General features: G+C 34.5%; 1 protein-coding gene across 1 annotated transcript in view; it reads left to right on the forward strand.

Moving 5' to 3' along the window:
• DOK6 (docking protein 6) overlaps positions 1 to 20,431 on the forward strand; it is a 622,361-nt gene that overhangs the window by 483,762 nt on the left and 118,168 nt on the right. Inside the window, exon 7 of the mRNA XM_027852414.1 lies at positions 19,302 to 19,419. Coding sequence (XP_027708215.1) covers positions 19,302 to 19,419 — 118 coding nt within the window. The remainder of the gene's footprint in view (positions 1 to 19,301; positions 19,420 to 20,431) is intronic.

Genomic DNA, 20,431 nt, shown 5'->3' on the forward strand with positions numbered 1-20,431 from the left:
AACTCTCCAGGGTCTCTATTCCCTTACAATTTCCAAGATCTGTGTGGGCTTTTCTAAGTACCATTAAAGCCTAGCACCTACCTACCCACAGAATGAAAAGATATACAGCATTATGTCATTATGATTTACCTTGCACAGTACCACAAACAAATTTTTTCCCCCTTACTTCCCCTTCCATAACCTAAGAACTGCTTTGCCCCAGTTTCCAAGGCACTAAGGAGATTCATTTTTAAGAAGGCAATATATACTAAAACCATATACTGGAAAAAAAGTGATAGCCTGGGAGCCAGGAGATAGTTTCTAGGCTTGACTCTGCACTGTCTAGTATTTGTGTGTATATATTACATATATATGTATGTATATTATGTGTATAGATACTGTAAGAATTATTACATATCTGTATAAGATACATATATAGAGATATTTAGAAGTGTATATTTCTTGTGATAGTCAGATTACGAATTTTTTATTTGCTTTTTGAAGCTTCAGAAGAAGCCAACCAATTTAAAAAATTTTCTCCTTAGTGAATTGAGTCCAAGATGTTACTTGAAAAAAAGTATTAACTCCAATAAGAAAGTTCTTTCAAAAGCTCATAGAACCATGGGATATAGAGCTGGAAAGGTTTATAGAAATTCTCTACTTCAACTCCATTTTATATGAAAGGAAATTTAGACCTAGAGAAGAAGTAGATTGCTTAGTGTAACACAGGTTGTAAATAGCTAGATTCAAACTAATGACCTCATAACACTCCATAGGAACTCTAAACCAGTGAGGTTGACTTTGATTCCCAGAAGAATTCTAGGACAAAATATTAAAGGGATCATTAAGAAATATTTTGCAAAGAAACTGGTGCTCACAAAAAGCAGGATAGCTTTATTAAGAAAAAGTTACACTAGACTAACTTTATTTTTTTTTTGCCAGTTATTGAACTGGTAGATCAAAGCACAGTTTACCCAAATTTTTGCCAAATATTTGACAGTTTTTCCTGTGGTCATGTCATAGATAAGAGGAGAAAAGTAGGCTAGATAACAGTAGATAGTTAGATGGATTCAGAATAATGTGAATGAATAGCCCAAAAGAGTGGTCATAGATGATTCAGTGTCAGTTTTGGAGTTCTCCAGTAGAGTGCCCTAGTGCCTCTCTGTGCTTAGCCTTGTACTATGGTTAAATATTTAACTTTTTTTTTATCAGTGGCTTGGATAAAGGCATAGATGGGGTGCTAATAAAAATTTAAGATAATGCAATCCTGAGAGGGATAGCCAGCATGTTGGATAACAGTCAGAATCAGTGAGGATCTTGACATTTATAATATTGAACCAAATCTAAGAGGGAAATTAACAAGGTTAAATATAAAGTATTGAGTGTGTCTTCAAAAACAGGACTTCCCAAGCACAATGTTAGGGAAGTTGAAATAGCTAGGACATGATCTGAAAAATATGTGGGAAATATCAAGTGCAATAAAGCAGCTCCCAAAGCTAAATCGGTCTTTGGTTATATTAAAAGAGACCTGGTATACAAGACTAGAGAGGTGAGAGTCCCACTATGTCCCTCCCAGAACCTACAATATCTGGAATGTGGTTTTCAATTCTGATTGCCCTTTTAAAGAAACACAGTATAACCTAAAAAGCAGCCAAGACAAGTTGATGAGGCTAATGAAGGACTTTGAAATTATGCCATTATAAGGATTACTTGAAGGATCTTGGGTTTTTTAGACTGGAGAAGACAAGATTTAGGGGTCCATTAGTCCAACCTGGATTAGTAATTTCAGTGATGTTTACATATTTTGTTTGGAATTTTATACATAATCACTAATGTTTTGTTCATCATAGGTATGCCAAAGAAATGATGAAAGTAGCAAAGATAATAATTTGTTACTTTCTGCCTTGCATTTGATTTTCCAGTGAGCAGACTTGATTGCAAAAGCGTCTTAGAATTCAAGAAGTACAATGCCCTCAGGCTATACTCAAGGAGTCTGTGTTTGTATCTTTAACAAGCATTGTAACTATTACAAGCTCATCACCATTTAATAAACAGGTAGCTGATTATTCACATCACGTTTGGTATGATCATATCTCATTGAGTTTAAGATTCTTCCAGCTGTCCAACGGTGAAAACTATTGAAGTAATTCACTCACTGCATAAACAGAAAAAAAGCTCACCAAAGATTCATTTGCCCAGGAGGGAGTGATATGTCTTAACACTTCATTTATGGTGTATTCAAAGAGGTAGATAATGAAAAAAAAAAAAATTAACAGTTAAGCCCTGGCCATTAAACCAGTCTCCCACTGATTATTCATGACTGCTCTATTATTTATTCACATTACTGTCCACTGGAATTAATGTTCAACCACCCTACCATTACAAAGCAGAGTTTGTTCCCATAATTGATAGGATTCTAAATCCATTTAAATAAGAGAGTGCCTCTCAATAGATCTGTGCACTGAGTATAACAGCATGGGAAATCAGTAATGTTCAAAGTAGGTCATGACAGTGGGAGAAGAAGCTTTTATTTTCAATTTTATTGTGCCTACTTTCATTTTCATCCATGATGTTTAGTCGTATACCTTATTTATAAGAGAAACCCTTATATGCTGCTTTTCTCTTTTCCCAATCTCTTATCTTTGGAAGAAGTTAGGATAGGATCTAGAGTGAGTAATTATTGAAGTGCTTTATTTTACATATGAAGAAACTGAGACTAAAGACGGTTAAGTAAACAATACATGGCAAAAGTTGGAATTTGAAGCTAGGTCCACTAAATCCAAATCCAGAACTTTTACCACGACAGTCCAATACTTCCCTTTATTTCTTCCTTCTCTCCTTTCTTTTTTTCTCCTCTCTTTCTTCCTTTTTATGTTGACCTGAATTAACCAAAAATTAGTGATGTAGTTGATATGGGTACTCCCTCTACCAATGGTACAGGTACCATTCTACAATTGACTAGATTGTCTTTGAAAGTTTTTGTGTTTGACAAATTAGTCACCCTATAACCTGCCTAGTCATAAGACTCTCAAAATTTAACTAAGCTGGTATATAATTCACAGATAACTCAGTACCATAATGTACCATAACAATGAAAAATGATTGTGATCTGAAGGAATGGTTAAAAAAATATTTTCTCAGTCTCATATCTTTGCCTACATTGGTTTTGCCCTGTAATGAATCCTACAGCAGTTCTTCTCCATACCACCGACCCTTGTATATAAGCAGATTTACTGATATTTACGTATTTTACACTAAGAATATCTTCTCTCCTTTTTACATGCTACATTCCTGGTATGCCTTCAGCTGTGTCAGATTTAATGTAGCTTTCTTAACTATTCAAGAATTCTGAGATCTGATCTCTCCCTTTGGAAAATTGTAAGGTCACTGGGAATGCATTTTTAGTAGCACCTGAAATGTGGAGGTGGTGACCTTACACATCTCAGAACCTTAGATAATTTAATTTTTACAAAATGGTACCCAATGAAAGTAAACTGGTCACCTCATCAGTCTCTATGGAAAAAAAAAAACAAAACAAAACAAAACAGGGGAAGAGATCCTGGGGAAAGGACACTGCCTGTCCAGAGTGTTCTAATAAAATGAAAAGCAAAGTGGTTAATCTGTGGGGCTCCCAATAACCCTATCAATGGCATCTCCTCTCTCCCATACTGAATTTGCCTGTAGAGAACATATAAGAGTAAAGAGAATTATAACCTGCAAAATGATGTTTATTTGGCTCATTATACTATAGTTACAAGGCTCATGCCAGCAGGAAGATAGTAACCTTCTAAGAAGGTGTTCATGCCAACAGAGGACCCTGCTTGGAACAGATGCATAATTCATGGAGCATAATTTATAATAGGTGGTTCTTGCAGGGTTTTCTGAGATGTAAGGTTAAACAATTAAATTCAGTAAACATATTTACCTGTTACAAGATATTAATTAACTCAATAACTACTTATTGAGGTATTATAATCAATAGATTGCTCAAATTTTGTACTGCTTTAAGTTTTGCAAGGTATTTTCATCATAACTGCTGCAATATAGATAAACTAAATATCACCATCAAGGCATTACATGTAAAGGAACTGATTCTCAGAGAGGGCAGCTAGGTAGGGCAGCAGATAGAGTGCTGGGCCTAAAGTCATGAAGACTCATCTTCCTGAATTTAAATGTGACCTCCTAGCAAATCGCTTAACCCTATTTGCCTCAGTTCCTCATCTGTAATATAAGTTGTAGAAAGAAATGGCAAACTACTCCAGTGTCTTTGCCAAGAAAACTCCAACTGAAGTAGGAAAGAGTTGGACATGACTGAAATGAATGAACAATAACAACTTACAGAAATGTAATGAGTTATCTAGTAAGTTTCAGTTCTGTTCCTTTAACCTAGGTCTTCATACTCTGTGTCTTCTGTTTTTGGTGTTATACATAGATACATTTTAATATATTATATATTACATATGATAATTATTTAACATTACATATTATGCATAATATATTATAAAATATGTAAGATTTCTTAGTGTTTCCCCCTTTTAATATTTTAAGTTAAGCTTCAATTTGTGACCAGGATGCATAAAGGTGAGAAATTGGTCCACACGTGCTGAGATGCCCAGCATATTCATTTCCAGAGGTTTCTAGGTAGAATCCAAATAGACATATGTGATTCCTTTCCATAAGGCATCTCTAATATAAGCATTACACTGAATTTTCACTTCCTATAGGCCTAAACAATGTTTGTTATACACAATAAGTACTTTTTGAATGAAGCCAGATTTGGATATGCTACAAAATATACAATTATAGGTGTTATACCTCCTTAAAAATTTTTCTACCTATATGTTATGGAAATATTTTCCTCTTTCATTGAAAAATCTCAACTGAATAAAATAATCTATATCAAGGTCACCAATATAATGACATTCAATTTCTATACTCACGGTGCTGATGTATCAAAACTCCAAAATACTTTAACAGACAAGTAGTATATCTTTATCCAGAGACTTGAGAAAAGAGAGATTAAGTAATCAATCAAAGCCTACTGTTCCTTACTGAATAAATGTTAGGACCATCTTGATACTTATTGTTTTATCCAGTTGCTAAATTACCTATCTTCATCACTTACTTATATTAAAATTAGTATATAATTAGCCTCATTTTCCACTTATGTGGGCTATGTTGAACCCAAAGTCAAATAAATTTTTCATTTTTAGCAGTTTGCAAACTTGATCTCTAACTGCATTATTCATTGCCATCCTCCATTTATTCGTGTATTTCACCTAATATTTGGAAATTGAATTGAAAAATTGTTACCAACTAGCAGAATGCTTTGATAGTCAAATAAATGCAAAAACCAGTTTCTTTAGTCTTATATTCATAACACAGTTTTTTGGTAACACTAGAGCTACCTATCCAAATTTTAGTTCATGGAAATGGTAAATCATAAAGTGAGATGCTAGCCCCATGAAACTGTAGCTCTAAAAGCAGGCTTCATTAACTAAATTATAATGTAGCACCACAGGTTAATAGATTTAAGTCCAGAAGGGACCTCAGAGGTTGTTGAGTCCAACCTCCTCACTTTACAGATGAGGAAACTGAGAAGCAAATAAGTTAAATGACTTGTCCAGGGACAAACAGATAGTGAGTCAGAACCAAGACTTGAAGCCAGGCTCTTTGACTTGTAATACCATGACCATTCAATTGTACCATATTGCCATCCATTATTGCAGTATTAAAATATTTGAATTGTCATTTAAGAGATGAATTAGTCTTATTACACTTGGTTCCAGAGGGTAGAACAAGGATAAATAAATGGACAGATTTTTGGTTCATTCTGAGTTATGTCTGTTCAAAATGGAATGAGCTGCCTCATAATTAGTGAGTATACCCATTACTAAAGAAATTCATGATGATGTTGGTTGACAACTAATAGGGAATATGACAAAGAGGATTCATGCTTCAGATAATAGTCCTAGAAGATGGCTTCTGAGTGTCTTTGCAACTCAGCAAATCTGTTATCCCCACTCATTTATAATGTTTAAAATACTGCATAAAGTAATGAATTCAATAATGCTTTATGTGATCAGATTTCTATGATGCATTTATGAAATTGCCAAAGGGTAGAATAGTAAAATAGGAATTGGAGGAAAGTTTTGGGAGGCAAGAGGAGTCATAAGTATGAAGTAAGTAAAATAGATTTCAATTACCTAAACATTTTGCCCAGGATTAATGAAGTCTTATCATGTGTGTATGTGTGTGTGTGTGTGTGTGTGTGTGTTTCTCTTGTCACTGCAGAATATGAAACAAAGTACAGTCATGATCTTTGTCCTAAAAGGGCTCCCAATCTAAAACACATTTACAAATGAAATGAAAAAGGTAGGGGGAGGCTTTCAGACTACTTTTGAGCCAAAAATTTCAAATGCTATTTGTTAAGTATAAAATTTTATGATAGATCTCACATATTAATCTCATTGTCCTTACAAAGATCGTGTTTCTTTTCTTCTTCCTTCCTTCCTATGTTTCTCCCTATATCCTTCCCTCCTTTTTATTTTTTAATCCTTTCCAATCTAAATAACCATGCCAGTCTTTGGTTCACTTTCTTTATTGAAGCCCTTTAAATCTCAGTTCAGGTTTTCTTCCCTCTTTTCTTTGGGGTTTCTTTTATAATAAGTCTGAGACTAGAAATAACTTACAGTGAGACAGACACTTGGCTCAGCCCCAAAAGGGCTTTAGGTTCCTACTATATAATAGTACAAATCAAAGCATGCATATCAAAAGATCTGGCATTCAGATGACATACCTCTCATTCAATCAAGCCGAGAGCTATGAGACATGTTGATGGCATTGCCCTAGAAAAGAAAAATTCCTTTTTTTGTCTGTCATACTTGATGCTATATCTTGATGCAGCCAAGGTTTTCCATTTTCCTTCCTGGAAATAAATAAATACTGGTTCATCTCTTCCTCTCCAGGTAAACTACCATTTTCAAAGAGTGAAAAAAGAGTTCAGCTAGAACTATTGTTTCCAAAAACAATATTGTTCACAGAAGATGTGGCATCTCTGTTATTAAAGATTAAGTTATACCAAAAAGAACCATGGTGCATCATGGAAAGATCTATAGATTTAGAATCAGAGGCCCTGGATTCAAATCCCACCTCTGCTACTTACTATTGTTGTGACTTTGGGCAAGTCATTGGACCTCTGTTTCCTCACCCCCCCCCTAAAAATGAGAAAATTGGACTAGATAACCAATAAGGCCCTTTTCAGCTCTAACTCTATGATCATATGACCTCTCCTACACTCCTTCTTTAGTTTGATTTGTCCCTTGGAGTAACCAAATTTGATGAATCTTTTTCCTTCCCAACTTTCTGAAAAATGAGAAAGCAGAATGAGTCAGTACTTAAGTCCTGATGTGGAGATTACACTTTGAAATAGGGGCTCATAATTTCAAATTCAATTCCATAAACATTTATTAAGTGCCCACAATGTGGTGGAAACAGTGCTAAGTGCTGGCCAGGATTCAGGAAGACTTGAATATGTGGAAGATGCTGATCATTAAAGCAGACAAACCACAAGTTTACATAAAATGGCCTGAAGACATGAATACTTACATTATGTTCTAGTATTATGTCATGACAAAATTGAAACTAGATCTCACCATTTAAGGCAAGGAAAGAGTTTCATTCTGCATTTTATCAATAGTATTCTCAGCTTATAGTCCCACAACATATTGCCAATCAATTCAAGGTAATTGGAAAAAAGGAATATCATCCCTAAGGTTAAATTAGATAAGAAATAAGAGACGACATTGATGAGTTATTAAAATTTGAAGGAAAAGTTGAAAGCCAGGTCATTGAGAATCTTCACATTATGTAAAATTCAGAGATAATAATAATGAAATAAATGACAAAAATAGCAGCAATACTTCAAATGATTTTGAAAAGGAAATGGGCATACTTAGACTAGAATTCTAAAGTTTGACAGTATACTTCCAATTAGCAAATCAATTATACAAAACCAAAGAAATTGTAATAAAAAGATTTCTGTAACAATCATGAAAAAATGCATCCGTCCTTGATTAAAATTATAAAAAAAAAATCCGAGACCTGCACATAGTAGCATATATGGCAGACGCTGCTATGGCGAGAAACAGGAAGACAGATAGAGTTACCAAGGAATATCTCTCAGGACAGGTACAAAACCACCATGATTGAAGAGGCATTAGAGAACTCTTGAAGAATATAGTATGGAGACACATAGGAAGATTACGTCATTATCTAGTTGGAACATGCAGTATAAAATTGGAATGACATAATCCCCAATTAAATGCAACAAAAAAAAAGAAATATGTGGAAAAGAATTCATTAAGCAAAAGCATACCAGCAATCCTAGCTAGATTCTTTTAATCAGCAATTAAAAGGTCAAAGAGTCAATTACAGGGAGTCAAGACAAAATAAAGAACAAAATAAAGGATTCATCATAAATCAAAAAATATGGAGGTCTTGCTAAAAATCACAAGCAAGAAAGAACTCTGGAAGAAGGAGGGTGTGGAAAACTTCTGGTCGTATGTATGGTTGCAAGAAACCAATACAACAAAAATGTGAGTTGGGCAAATGAGGATAGAAAATGCACAGTTAATATAATGAAGGATGTTGGGAGATAAATTAAGTTACCTCAAGGGAAGTGAATGAAGCTCAAATTTCTCTGAAAAATTGAAAAGTGGCAGGACCAGATAAGATATGTTTAAAATATGCCTTAGTGGAATATGAATTATTAGCAAAGCACTTGACCAGTTCCTTTTCAGATGCAATACTGATCCCAATTTTTCTTAATAGAAGTAATCACATATCTATTGTCAAAAGATTAACATCAATGACCCTTTCAAATAAAGGCAGATTTTGTGTTTATGAACTTTATAGAAAGTATTCACTGCTTATATCACTAAAAATTCTACAACTGTCTAGAAAAAAAACAATAGATTCACTGAAAAGTAAAAAAAAAGGTGTACCAAAAAGGCCCAGAGATGTAACAAATAATTTTTTATTTATGCAGTAATTATTGAGCAAGCGGTTTGAAAGTGCCATAACATATATACAGCCTTTGTTGACTACTTCAAAGTGTTTGATGCAGTTCTACCAACATGGCTTACCACATACTGAAAATCCATAAAATAGACCCAAGTATGAGAACACAAGAGTATTCGACCACATGGAAAACTCATCATCTTGTAGTTATACAAAATCATAGAAAAATTAACACTCACCTCACCAAAAAGGAGGAAACAAATTCATAGTTATTCAGAGAACACATGATAAATAAGCCCAAAACCTACAAAACTTTTTTGAACAAATAGACTTCACTTCACCAATCAGTACTACAGGTTAATAACTGATTCATGCCATTCCATTTGTTCAATGTAATTGAAGATCATGTAAACACTGAGAATCTTTATTCCAAGTCCCCTTCTCACTACAACATCAGATTCCCAGAGGTAGGCTGGCTATATTCTTTCCTCAGGGTTCTAGGGGTACCCTGACTCCAGAAGTGATTTTTAATGCAATTGGCTCAAGCTCCCCCTGCCCCATGTGTTTATCTTCAATATTCTCAAGTGAGAATCAATTTAGTTAGCCAGACTCAAATAGATTTTTAACAAAGGGGTATTTACCAAGAGTGCAGTAAACATGGTAGCTACAAAACTTCTTGAATATGTCTGTGACATATTCTCCTACCAATATATATGAAAGCCAGGACAAAATAGGCTGAGACATAGAAAGCACATATGGCAAATGAGTAACTCATAGATCTTGGTTGTAGAATGCCTTTCCTTTATTTCTGAGGTTTGCAAGATGATGGTTTTAATCACAAAGGATTTGCATCCAGTCTGCCCTTGGTTCCTGATAGTGCAAACATTGCTAACAACCAATCTGGGGATGCCATTTATGACACTATTGGGAAGATGATAATTCCAACATCCTCTGGACCATTGAACATCATAACGTCCTTTTCTTATCAAAGAAAAAGTGGAGGAGAAGGAGCCCTGGCCAAAACTAAGACCTTTCTTTCCCAATGACATGCCAAAAAGGCACATATTCTGATTTCTGGAAAAATTTGCCATTCCAGCTATCCTAATGTGTTCACATAGGACCCAAAAGTCATGTAATGAAATCCTACACTTGATTGGAATATAGCTCTGTTTAATGTCATGTCATGTCATCAAATGATTCTCAAAGACATTTATTCAATCTTATAGTCCATGAATGATTGAATGATGGGAATATGTTCTCAGCTAGCTATGGTTTACAGGCTAAAATGGGGTGAACTAGTTTTGACCCTTAAATCACCAAAATTGACTTAATTCTAAAAGGATTCTATGAAATTATTAGGCTAAAAATGAATTCTGAAGTCCTTCATGATCTACATCTGCATTAATCTAGCCCACATGTCAACCAAGAAGTATCAGACAAATGACTGCAAATTTGTTTGTGGGAAAAAGGGGGTTTATAACGGCAACTCAAGACTAGGATATTGCCACTAGAAATTATAAAGCGGTTATCTTTAAGATTCCTAGACTCAGTAACCAATATAGATAAGGCAAGAAAACCATAGAAACTGGGCAATACGTTTATAGAGGCTGCAAACTTTAATACCTACAGAATACCTAACAAGATATGTTCTAGTAGCTATAATTGTTCATCAGAAGCATGCCATCTTCCATGAACTGACCGTCCCCATATTTACACACACCTCAAGATATCCTGGAGAATTCAACTGATAAACTTGTGCTGAAATAAGGCCATTATCACAGACTGAATTGTCACACAGAATTTCCAAGACCTGACATTGATCCATAATAACTTAACAACAACTTCTGAAAGATGTAAACATAACAAATACTCAATCGTCCAATTATATGTAATGAAAATCTTTCACAATATAGGGGGGAAAAATCATATAGAAACATCCCTGCTGTTCTCTCTGCTCCTGAAGTTATACCAGAGGTAGTTAGTGGTGAAGTGGATAGATCCCTGAGTGTGGAGTCAGGAAGACCTGAGTTCAAATCCAGCCTCAGATGCTTAATAGTTGTGTGACCCTGGGCAAGTCACTTAACTTGTTTGCCTGAATTTCCTCAACTATAAAATAGAAGTAATAAAACCATATACCTTGCAGGGTTGTTTTTAGGATCAACTGAGATAATATTTGCAAATATATTACGAAAAGCACTTAACACAGTGCTCAACACACATTAGACATTACATAAAGACATATTTGACACTTTTCCTCTTATACAAAGGATATTTCCAGTGAGCTGACAAGAAAGAGGGTTTTCATTCTCCTTTTATTAAACTACAAAAGTAGTTATATAATTTTATTCACTCATAGAATATTAAAATAGAAAATAATAATAAAATAATGACCATTTTTATCTGAACCTCATTGAAAAATATAAGGAGATAATTATAATAGAATTATATCTGTGTGTGTATATATATATGCATATATATACATATAATCCAATCCAATAAACATTTATTAAGCACCTATGATGTGCCAGGCTATGCTAAGTGCTGGAGATACAATTAATAAAAAGAAAGACAGACAGTGTAATGGGAATAGACAACATACAAAAAAAGCAGGAAAGAAGCAGAAGGGACTGGGGGTAGACCGGGGGTAGCCAACATGGGAGCATCTTGTTCCATGGTGTTGAAACCAGGCAGATCAGCAAATGTAGAGTGGAGTGAGCCAAAAAGGCCACTTTCTGTTTTCTATAAAAGAGGGCATTGGGAAAAGTTTGGTATTCTATTTTCCAAGCTTCTAGTCAGAGTGGAGAGGAGACTGAAGAAGGTGATGTCAGTCAGTCAATCATATGTTCATTTGATAATGTCTCTGGAGATAGAAGAGAATATAGAAGTAATCTGAGTCCACCTCCTTACTTTACAACAAGGAAACAGGGACTAAGAGAACTTAACTGACTTTTCTGAGGTCACATTGGTAGAAACTGTCAAAGCAGAATTTGAATTAAGGTTCTATAACTCCAAATTATTCATTCTTTCCCTCTTCCATTCTATTTCCTAAATCCACATGAATATAGTACTTTTTTGTCTTATGAAGCATAATACAAATAAGTATTGTATTAAATACAACTATTTAATAACAATTTTTACAATTTAATAACATTAGTTGATTAACTAATAATCACAACTCACATAATCTTATGAGGTGGATAGTGAAATTATTATCCCCATTTTACAGTTGAAGAAACTAACTCTAAGAGAATTAAAATGACTTGCACAGGTTCATATAGATGGTGAATGTTGTAGATTGGTCTCAAACTTAGGTCCTCTGACTCCAAGATAAATGTTTCCCCAAACTCCTGTTCCTAAGGATGTCCTCAATAGGCTATAATGTAGATACCTTTCCTATTTCTCTGAATTCATTTGGAAGTTAAGAGAAAAGAAGTAGGAAGATATGAGAGTATAAAAGGCAGTCTAAGATTTTAAAATGACTAAGAGGCTGAAGAAGTTGAAAAATTGAGGAACAAAGAGGGAAGGTTTGGAATAGTTTTCCAGGAGAAATCATCAAAAGCCTTTAAAATTAAAAAAAAAGTCAATGGTCTTCAGTTACTGCTTAATTATCCAACAACAGCAACAACAACAGAAAGGAATCACTGTGTTATTGGAGTTTTTTGGGGGGAGAGGGGATACATGTAAGTGAACATGGGGAAGGACAATATCTCTCTGAAAAAAATTGGTGCAATAAAATGAAGAAGGAATAAAATGAAAGAAAATTGTAATGAAACGAATGCAGAGGTCTCTAATGTTATCCCATGGGAAAAATCAATTTAACCACTGATTATGAATTATATAGAGAAAAGATTCTGCTAATTTTAAAGGAGGGAAAAGAATGACATATAGGCAGGATTGTGATTAGCATGGTAATAAGAATAGCTCTGTGGACCAATTAGTTCGAATAATTGGCATTGCTGGCATTAATTAAAGATCTGTGTTTATATTTTAAGCCCTTGCCTCCTATGCCACTAGGGATTGTAAAATTGGGAATTTCATAGTTCCTCTATCTGTTACTATAAATAAATGTTTTTCTTTCTTCCTTAGTGTAATTTACAGGCCATTTTTAAATAATGAAGGAAATATTGGAAATATTTATTTGGGATTTTGAGAAAATGTGTAAAGTGGCATTTCAGCTGCTTTTGGAGACAATGATTTTATCTTCATCATTCATTTTCTGCTGTCTGTCCTTTTTCTTTAAAATAAATTTTTAAAAGAGATTTTTGAAGATATAAAGATAGAGTATAGGGTTTGATTTCAGTGATTAAGGGAAAAATCCTCAACTCCTTCTTCCTCAGATCCTCTCTCCTCTACACACCACCATTGTTTTTAATCTTTAAAATGCTAATATGTATAACTATGTTTTTCATATTTTTTCCTGAGATGAGGTCTTGATAATTAGGGCCTTGATCACTGAAAAGAAAGAAAAAGCAATTCATACCACCAAGTGAGAAAAAGGGACCTGAAAATTCTAATAATAACCAACATTTATAAAGCACCTACTATGTGCCATGTACAAATACCTTATTTAGTCCTCACAACTCTAGAAGATAAATGTTATTATTATCCCCATTTTATAGATGGGAAAACTAAGCAAAGAGAGGTTAAATGACTTTTCCATGAGCCCCACACCTAAGTAAGCATCTGTGGACAGATTTGAATTCACATCTTCCTAACTCCCAATGCAACTGAGCCACCAGCTGCATCTAGTATGCAGCCTAGTAAGCAGGTAAGACACCAACAAAGCTAGCTTTAAGACACAGAATATCAAAGTAAGCACACTAAAAGTGATAAAGTTTTTAAAGTTTGAAGGAGAGTTTCCAAAGACAAGATTCTCTTCAATTTTATCTTACCTTCACCTCATACAGAGATGTTATTGAACGAACTACAGGTTCTGGCATTGAAAATGAAAATTATTCAGGATTCTTATTCTAGGATCATAGGATTTAGAACTTCCAGGGAACTTTAGCAATTCTGCAGTTAAAGAAACAGGTCAGAAAGGTTGAGTGATTTGCCAAAGGTTATAGAGGCAAAAAGAAGGGCCAGGTTTTAAATCCAGCTTGCTTCATTATGCTGGAATTTTCAAGACTTAAATACTTAAGTAATTAAAACTAACACATAAGTAAAAAAAAATTATAAAAGTTTCTTACAAAGAAATTTTCAATGAAATCTATTAGGAGATTATAATTGTATCATGTATAAATATATCTATGTATTAACATACATTTTTGCATTGGGAAGGCAGCTGGTGGCAAGCACAGTGAATATAATTCTGTACCTGGAGTTAGGAAGACCTGAATTCCAGTCCATTTGCTAGCTATGTAATCCTGGCCAAGTCACTTAACCTCTGTTTGCCTTAGTTTCCTCTCTGTAAAATGGAGATAATAATAGTACCTACCTCAAAGGGTTGTTGTGAAGATAAATTAGATAATATTTGAAAAAAAAGCACTTAGAACAATGCCTGGCACATAGTAGGTGATATATCAGTGCTTATTCTCTTCCCTTGACAATAGAAAATGTACTTGCCAATAACAAACTTAGCTCTGTCATTGTTTTGTGTATAGGACAACCTTGGCTTCAGGTTCTAAAGGTCAGTTGGCTGTCACTGCTGATGAGTAACAGGATGTCAAGACTATGGTACCTCTTCTATTTGAAACATCTCCTACATCTATCAGAGCACCAGGGTCACAGGCACAGAAGTGCTCTGACAGGTCTTAGGGATAAATAGGAATTCACATCCTATCTGAGTTGACATTTTAAACCATATCTCATTGCATTTTTTTTAAAAAGCTCTACTTTGTATTTAAGTATTTTAAGTATGTTTTTGCAACATCATATTCTAGATGTGAAAGTATGAAACAGATGCAATGTGCTTGCTATTCTTTATATTATGAGGAGTGATAGTTTTCAGTATTCAATTTTTTCTATAGATTAATGCTTTGGCAGAGAGCAAATTAAAGTTTGGATCAAGGATACAGACATACAATCATATTCTGCCTAACATCATTGACTGGTTCAGTGAAATATAGTATTAGAAGAAACTACATTATAAAGTACAGTTATTTCTATAGGTAGGAACAATGTAATAATAGCCAAAGGATATAACATTGAATGTTAAAACTTAAAATGAGTTCTAACCATTGTTATTTAGGGCATGACAATAGTAACCCAAAGACCAAATAAGTAAATTTAGACTTATGGATCATCAGAGAGGAGAGGTGAATATGTTAGTAATATATTAGTATTTTGGTTAGAATAGTTAGTAATATAAAAATCAATAATTAAAAATTAGTGAACACATAATTTTGAAGTATGCAAGCATATGGATCTTGATAAAAATTAAAAATCAGAAAGAAGGGACGATGCTCATTATTGCTTCTCCAATAATAAGTATAGAAGAAAGGGATAGATTTGAATGAAAAGACCTGAGTTTGATAAAATCTAAAAATTCAGCATAAAGACAGAAGTTTAGTTAGAATCATTGTTTCCACATACTCATCAAATCCCTTTCTTTTGAAAAAACACAATAAAATAATTACAAACAGAACATTAATCTGCTAGTTATAGGTAATGAACAGTCAGATGAGAGATGAAAATACTAATATATGTGTTGTATATACATAAATATAATCATATGTATAACTGTACTTTTGCATATACTTATATATATACCTGTTCACCATGTTAGAATGTAGGCTCCTTAAGATAAGGATTTTCATTTTTGTATTTGTTTTCCCAGTACCTAACACAGTGCCTGGTATTAGGTAAGAGTTTAATGAATGTTTGTTGACTGATTGGTAGATGGTCATTTAATTGAGACTTTGGGAAAGTCATCTTTGGGGACCTCATTTTCCTCATCTATAAAATGGGGTGGGGAGAGAGTTAGACTTCTAAGTTCTCTTCCAGCTCTTTATCTATGAATTTATGTCCTATGATCCAAATACCTGCTCTGAAAAAAAATATTTACTTTATTGCAAATATGTCTGTTGAATGTTGTCTATATTCCTATCAGGAAATATCTGTGGCTCAAGTTGTATGATAGTAATATGCATGTTGGATGATTAAGTTTACTATCTCTAAAAGAAAAGAAACTAGACTTGAGATTTTATTGGTTTAAGGAGTTTCCAGTTTTGGTCATTTCCTCTGTCAGTGTGTGTGGGGATTGTCTCTAAACTTATAATCTTAGGAAAATAGCTAATATAGTGAGAAGTTAAGTGATTTGCCCAGGGACACATAAGCAAGTATATATCAGCGAGAAAACCAATATATGTGTTGTATATACATAAATATATGATTATATATGTAAATGTACTTTTGCATATGCTTATATATGTGCTTGTCCCTTATGTTAGAATGTAAACTCCATGAGTGTATGGATTGCTTCATTGAATCTAGGTCTTCCTGAGTTTAAGGTTGTTCGCTATTTTATTCTCTGACTTACTATTTTAAATGGCCAGTTTAGAATTTCAAAAATTAATGTGAAATTAACAATGGAATATTTTTTGAACTAAATATGTGAGAACCCATGAAAACTGTATTACCTATGGCCAGTCTACCAGCTTTCCAGGGCTCCTTTAATGGAGAATTGGTTTTTATTTCAAAATATACTCTATAAAAAGAAAGTAGTCTTTTAAGACATACCCTTAAAAATAAGTCAGTGAAGAAAAATCATTCCAGATTGAAAATATTCCTTGGGGAATAGTCAAATAATATATGTATTTGGCTTAACTCCCCTCTAGAATGTAAATTCCTTGAGGATTGCATCTCACTCATCTTTGCGTCCCTATCATCATTCATGGTGCCTTAGACCATGACTGAGTACTATCGGTTTAGTCTGGGTACCACATTTTAGGGAAAACATTAATGAACTACAGAACATTAATAGAAGAAATTGTGGATGTTTACCCTGGAATCTTGGGAGATATGATGGCTCATTCAAGTATTTTAAGGGCTCCATATAGAAGAGTAATTGGACTTGTCCCGCTTAGCTCCATAGGCCAAAGCTAGAAGCAATGAGTTAAAGTACTTAAAAGGCAAATTTAAGCCTGATGTGAGACAAACTTTCTAAGAATTAATATTATCCAAAAGTAGAATGGCCTGCTTCGTGATGCAATGCAATGCACTACAATGCAGTGTTCAGGCAAAGACTGGAATACTACTTGTCAGGCTTAATAAAGTCAGGACTCTTCTTGAAGTGTGGCTTAAACTAGCTGGCCTTTGAGGTGTTTTGGTTTCAGGGATTCAATTAGTGGGCCATGGAAGATGCAAAGGACGGTTGTTACCAGAAGGAAATATTTCAGAATTCAAGATCTTGTGGAAGGACATTAGAAAACAGGAGAAGTGGTTGAAGGAACTGAGAATGTTTTTACTGAACAAGTGAGAAATTAAGAAGACATGATTGCTATCATGTGAATAAGTCTTTCATTCTTATTTTTATTGGCCCAAGAGGACAAAGCAAAGATCAATGAGAAGAAGTTGTCATGGGGTGGATTTAGAAATGATGCAAGGGAAACTTCTTAAAAATAGAGCCAGCTAAACATGAAATGTACTACCTTGGAAGGTCAATAGTAGCTTTTTCCTCAACAAGTAATGCAGTGGATAGAGTGCCAGACCTCATGTCAGAAAGACTCTTCTTCCTGTGTTCAAATCTGGTTTCAGACACTTACTAGCTCTTTGACCCTGGGCAAGTCACTTGAAATCCTGTTTGCCTTAGTTTCCTCATCTGTAAAATGAGCTGGAGAGGAAATAGCAAATCACTGTAATATCTTTGCTAAGAAAATCCTAAATGGAGTCACGAAGAGTCAGGCATGACTAAAATAACTGAAAAACAAAAACTGCTACCTTGGGGGATGAATAGTAGCTTTCTTCTCAATAGAGTTCTTCAAAAACTGAATGATCAGTTGTCAAATATATTAAAGAATTCTTGTTTAGGTATGATTTGGAGTAGAGGTCCCTTTCAACTCAGTTTCTGTGATTCTGAAATATTTGAAAAGGGGAATTTATGTGGGAGAATCAAAGAAAGTTACAGGGAGATGATTACGATACCTGAGCTAGGAACTGAAGGAAAAGAAGGATTTCAATAAGCAAAAAATTTATCTGGAGTCTATTCCAGAACGGGGCAAGAGGAGGCCAGAGAGATGCCACAGAAATGGCAAGTTGAAATAAGGTGAAAGAGAAGAGTCAGGCTTGATTTCATCAGAGATTGCATGCCAAGATGCATATGAATAAAGCTCAAGAGGTTAGCAAATTGTGGAGGACCAGACCAAAGAGGTTAAATGGTATTTAGTAAGTAATGGGAACCTACCATAAGTTTTAGAGTAGAAGAGCAGATAACTGGATTTCTGCCCTATTTACTTTCTAAGTAAACCTCGAAAGGCACTAAAGCTCTCTGGATCTCAGTTACTTTATTTTTAAAATAATGGATTGGACTAGGTGATCTCTAATATTCTTTCTATTTCTAAATCCTACAAGCAAGGGAACCTTGCATATTTTTTAAAATCAAACTTGTAATCTCTTTAGTATGGAGAACACCTGATTCCTACTTCCTTAATCCAAATCTAACTCTCTGTTTGCTAAACCACATTTGCCTCTTTAAGACTTGCATTATAGTAGGCATTTAGTAAACAAATGAAGGAATAAATGAGAAAAATATTATTAAGCCATTGCTCTGTGCCAAGTATCTGAAGATAAAAATACACAAATTAAAGCAGTCTATATCTTCAAGGAGCTGACATTTTAATGAAGGAAGACAACACATGTAGGGGAGTGGTGAGTAGGCAGGAGTGTTTTGGTCTAGGAAGTCACATAAATGCTGAATGAAACCATGGGGAATTGGCTGACATGCTCTCTCTGGGATTAGTAAGGTTGATCTGATTACTGTTCCCAGAAGTAGAGGGACAAGGGGAAGGAGGAGGAAGAAGAGGAAAGACGTGCTGCATGATGGGTGTAGAACTGTTTGGATGTGGTAAACTTGCACAAATCAGGAGAGTATAATCTGGGAGCAGGTTGTGCTTGTTTACATAAATAACTGCTTGATTGTATTGAATTAAGTCCATAGCAGATTCTAGTATCCCCAAATATCAGAAGGAAGGCATAACACTTAGAAATTCAAAAATATTTTTCTAGTTCTCTTTCAGTTATTCATTTAGAAGGAAAAAAAAACTTGATAAATCACCAAAACTGACATAAGACAGTTTGAAAACATTTTCTTGGTCAGGTCGATGGATGGATGTTTTCCTTGATGTGCCTGCTTTGTTTTTCAGCTTCAAACCAGTCTGACTGAACCAATGACATTATCCAAGTCCATCTCCCTCCCTCGAAGTGCATACTGGCACCACATCACACGGCAGAACAGTGTTGGAGAAATCTACAGTTTACAAGGCAAGTGGTTTTAACAACAAGGTGGCACCTCCATTAGCTGCCTTCATGTTGGACAAAATTCATGAAAATTGCTTTTTCATTTGTATTGGTTGTTTTCCCTGTATTTCAGTTTATCAACCGTCACCTTCCTCAGTGGGAGCCCTGAGTTTTATAGTGGCTTTTTTCAAGCTATCATTTCATAGACTAATGGTAAAAATTACCCCAAAAATCATTATGTAGGCTGAACAGTCAATTTGAACAGAAATTTGAGTAAAATACTATACAATGCATTTTATCAGTAGCTAAAATGTAGCTAACAATGAGGTCTATTTCATGCTAGGTTCTGTATAAGTTCTCTTTCTTGGCATCTTCTTTCCTTAATAGGATTGAATATCTGCTCAGGAGGCTGACTTCAGGCTTTGTAATAAAATCTACATAAAACTCCTTGCATAAGTTGCTTCGGTCTGAAATAGAAGCCATTCGGGGTGAATGTTTGCTTCAGTGTAGTCCCTGGAGAGAAGTGGTTAATTAACTAACTTGGGAACAACTAATTAGGTGAATAAAATGAATAGATAGAAAGTAATTAACCAATGGTAGCAGATTCTGCATACCCTCTGTAGCAGGAAGAGGCTTTCTTTTCAATCCCCTGTTTTGTTCTAAAATGAGAAGAGGCAACATAGGATCAGGAGAACTGGGTTCTAATGTTGACTGTGCCACTGGGTCACTGTAACCTTGGGTGAATTATAAAACTTCCATGGCATTTTGTTATTCCATCTCTAAATCAAATAGTTGGAATAAATTATTTCTAAGATGTCTTTCAGCCCTATTGTATATGAAATGTATTAATAATGACTTTCATTCAAATAAAATCAATAGTAAAGAAGTTACCTATGCTGATTAAGGCTGAATGAACCAGAAGACTGAATAAAATGAAGTCCAGAATGGATCTGATCCTAATATTTATTAAGAAGGAAGTAAGGAAGGAAAGAGAAGAAGGAAAGAAAGAAAGAAAGAAAGAAAGAAAGAAAGAAAG

This window comes from Vombatus ursinus, unplaced genomic scaffold (assembly GCF_900497805.2).
Source record: "Vombatus ursinus unplaced genomic scaffold, bare-nosed wombat genome assembly UNPS02009573.1, whole genome shotgun sequence".
NCBI lineage: Eukaryota > Metazoa > Chordata > Mammalia > Diprotodontia > Vombatidae > Vombatus > Vombatus ursinus.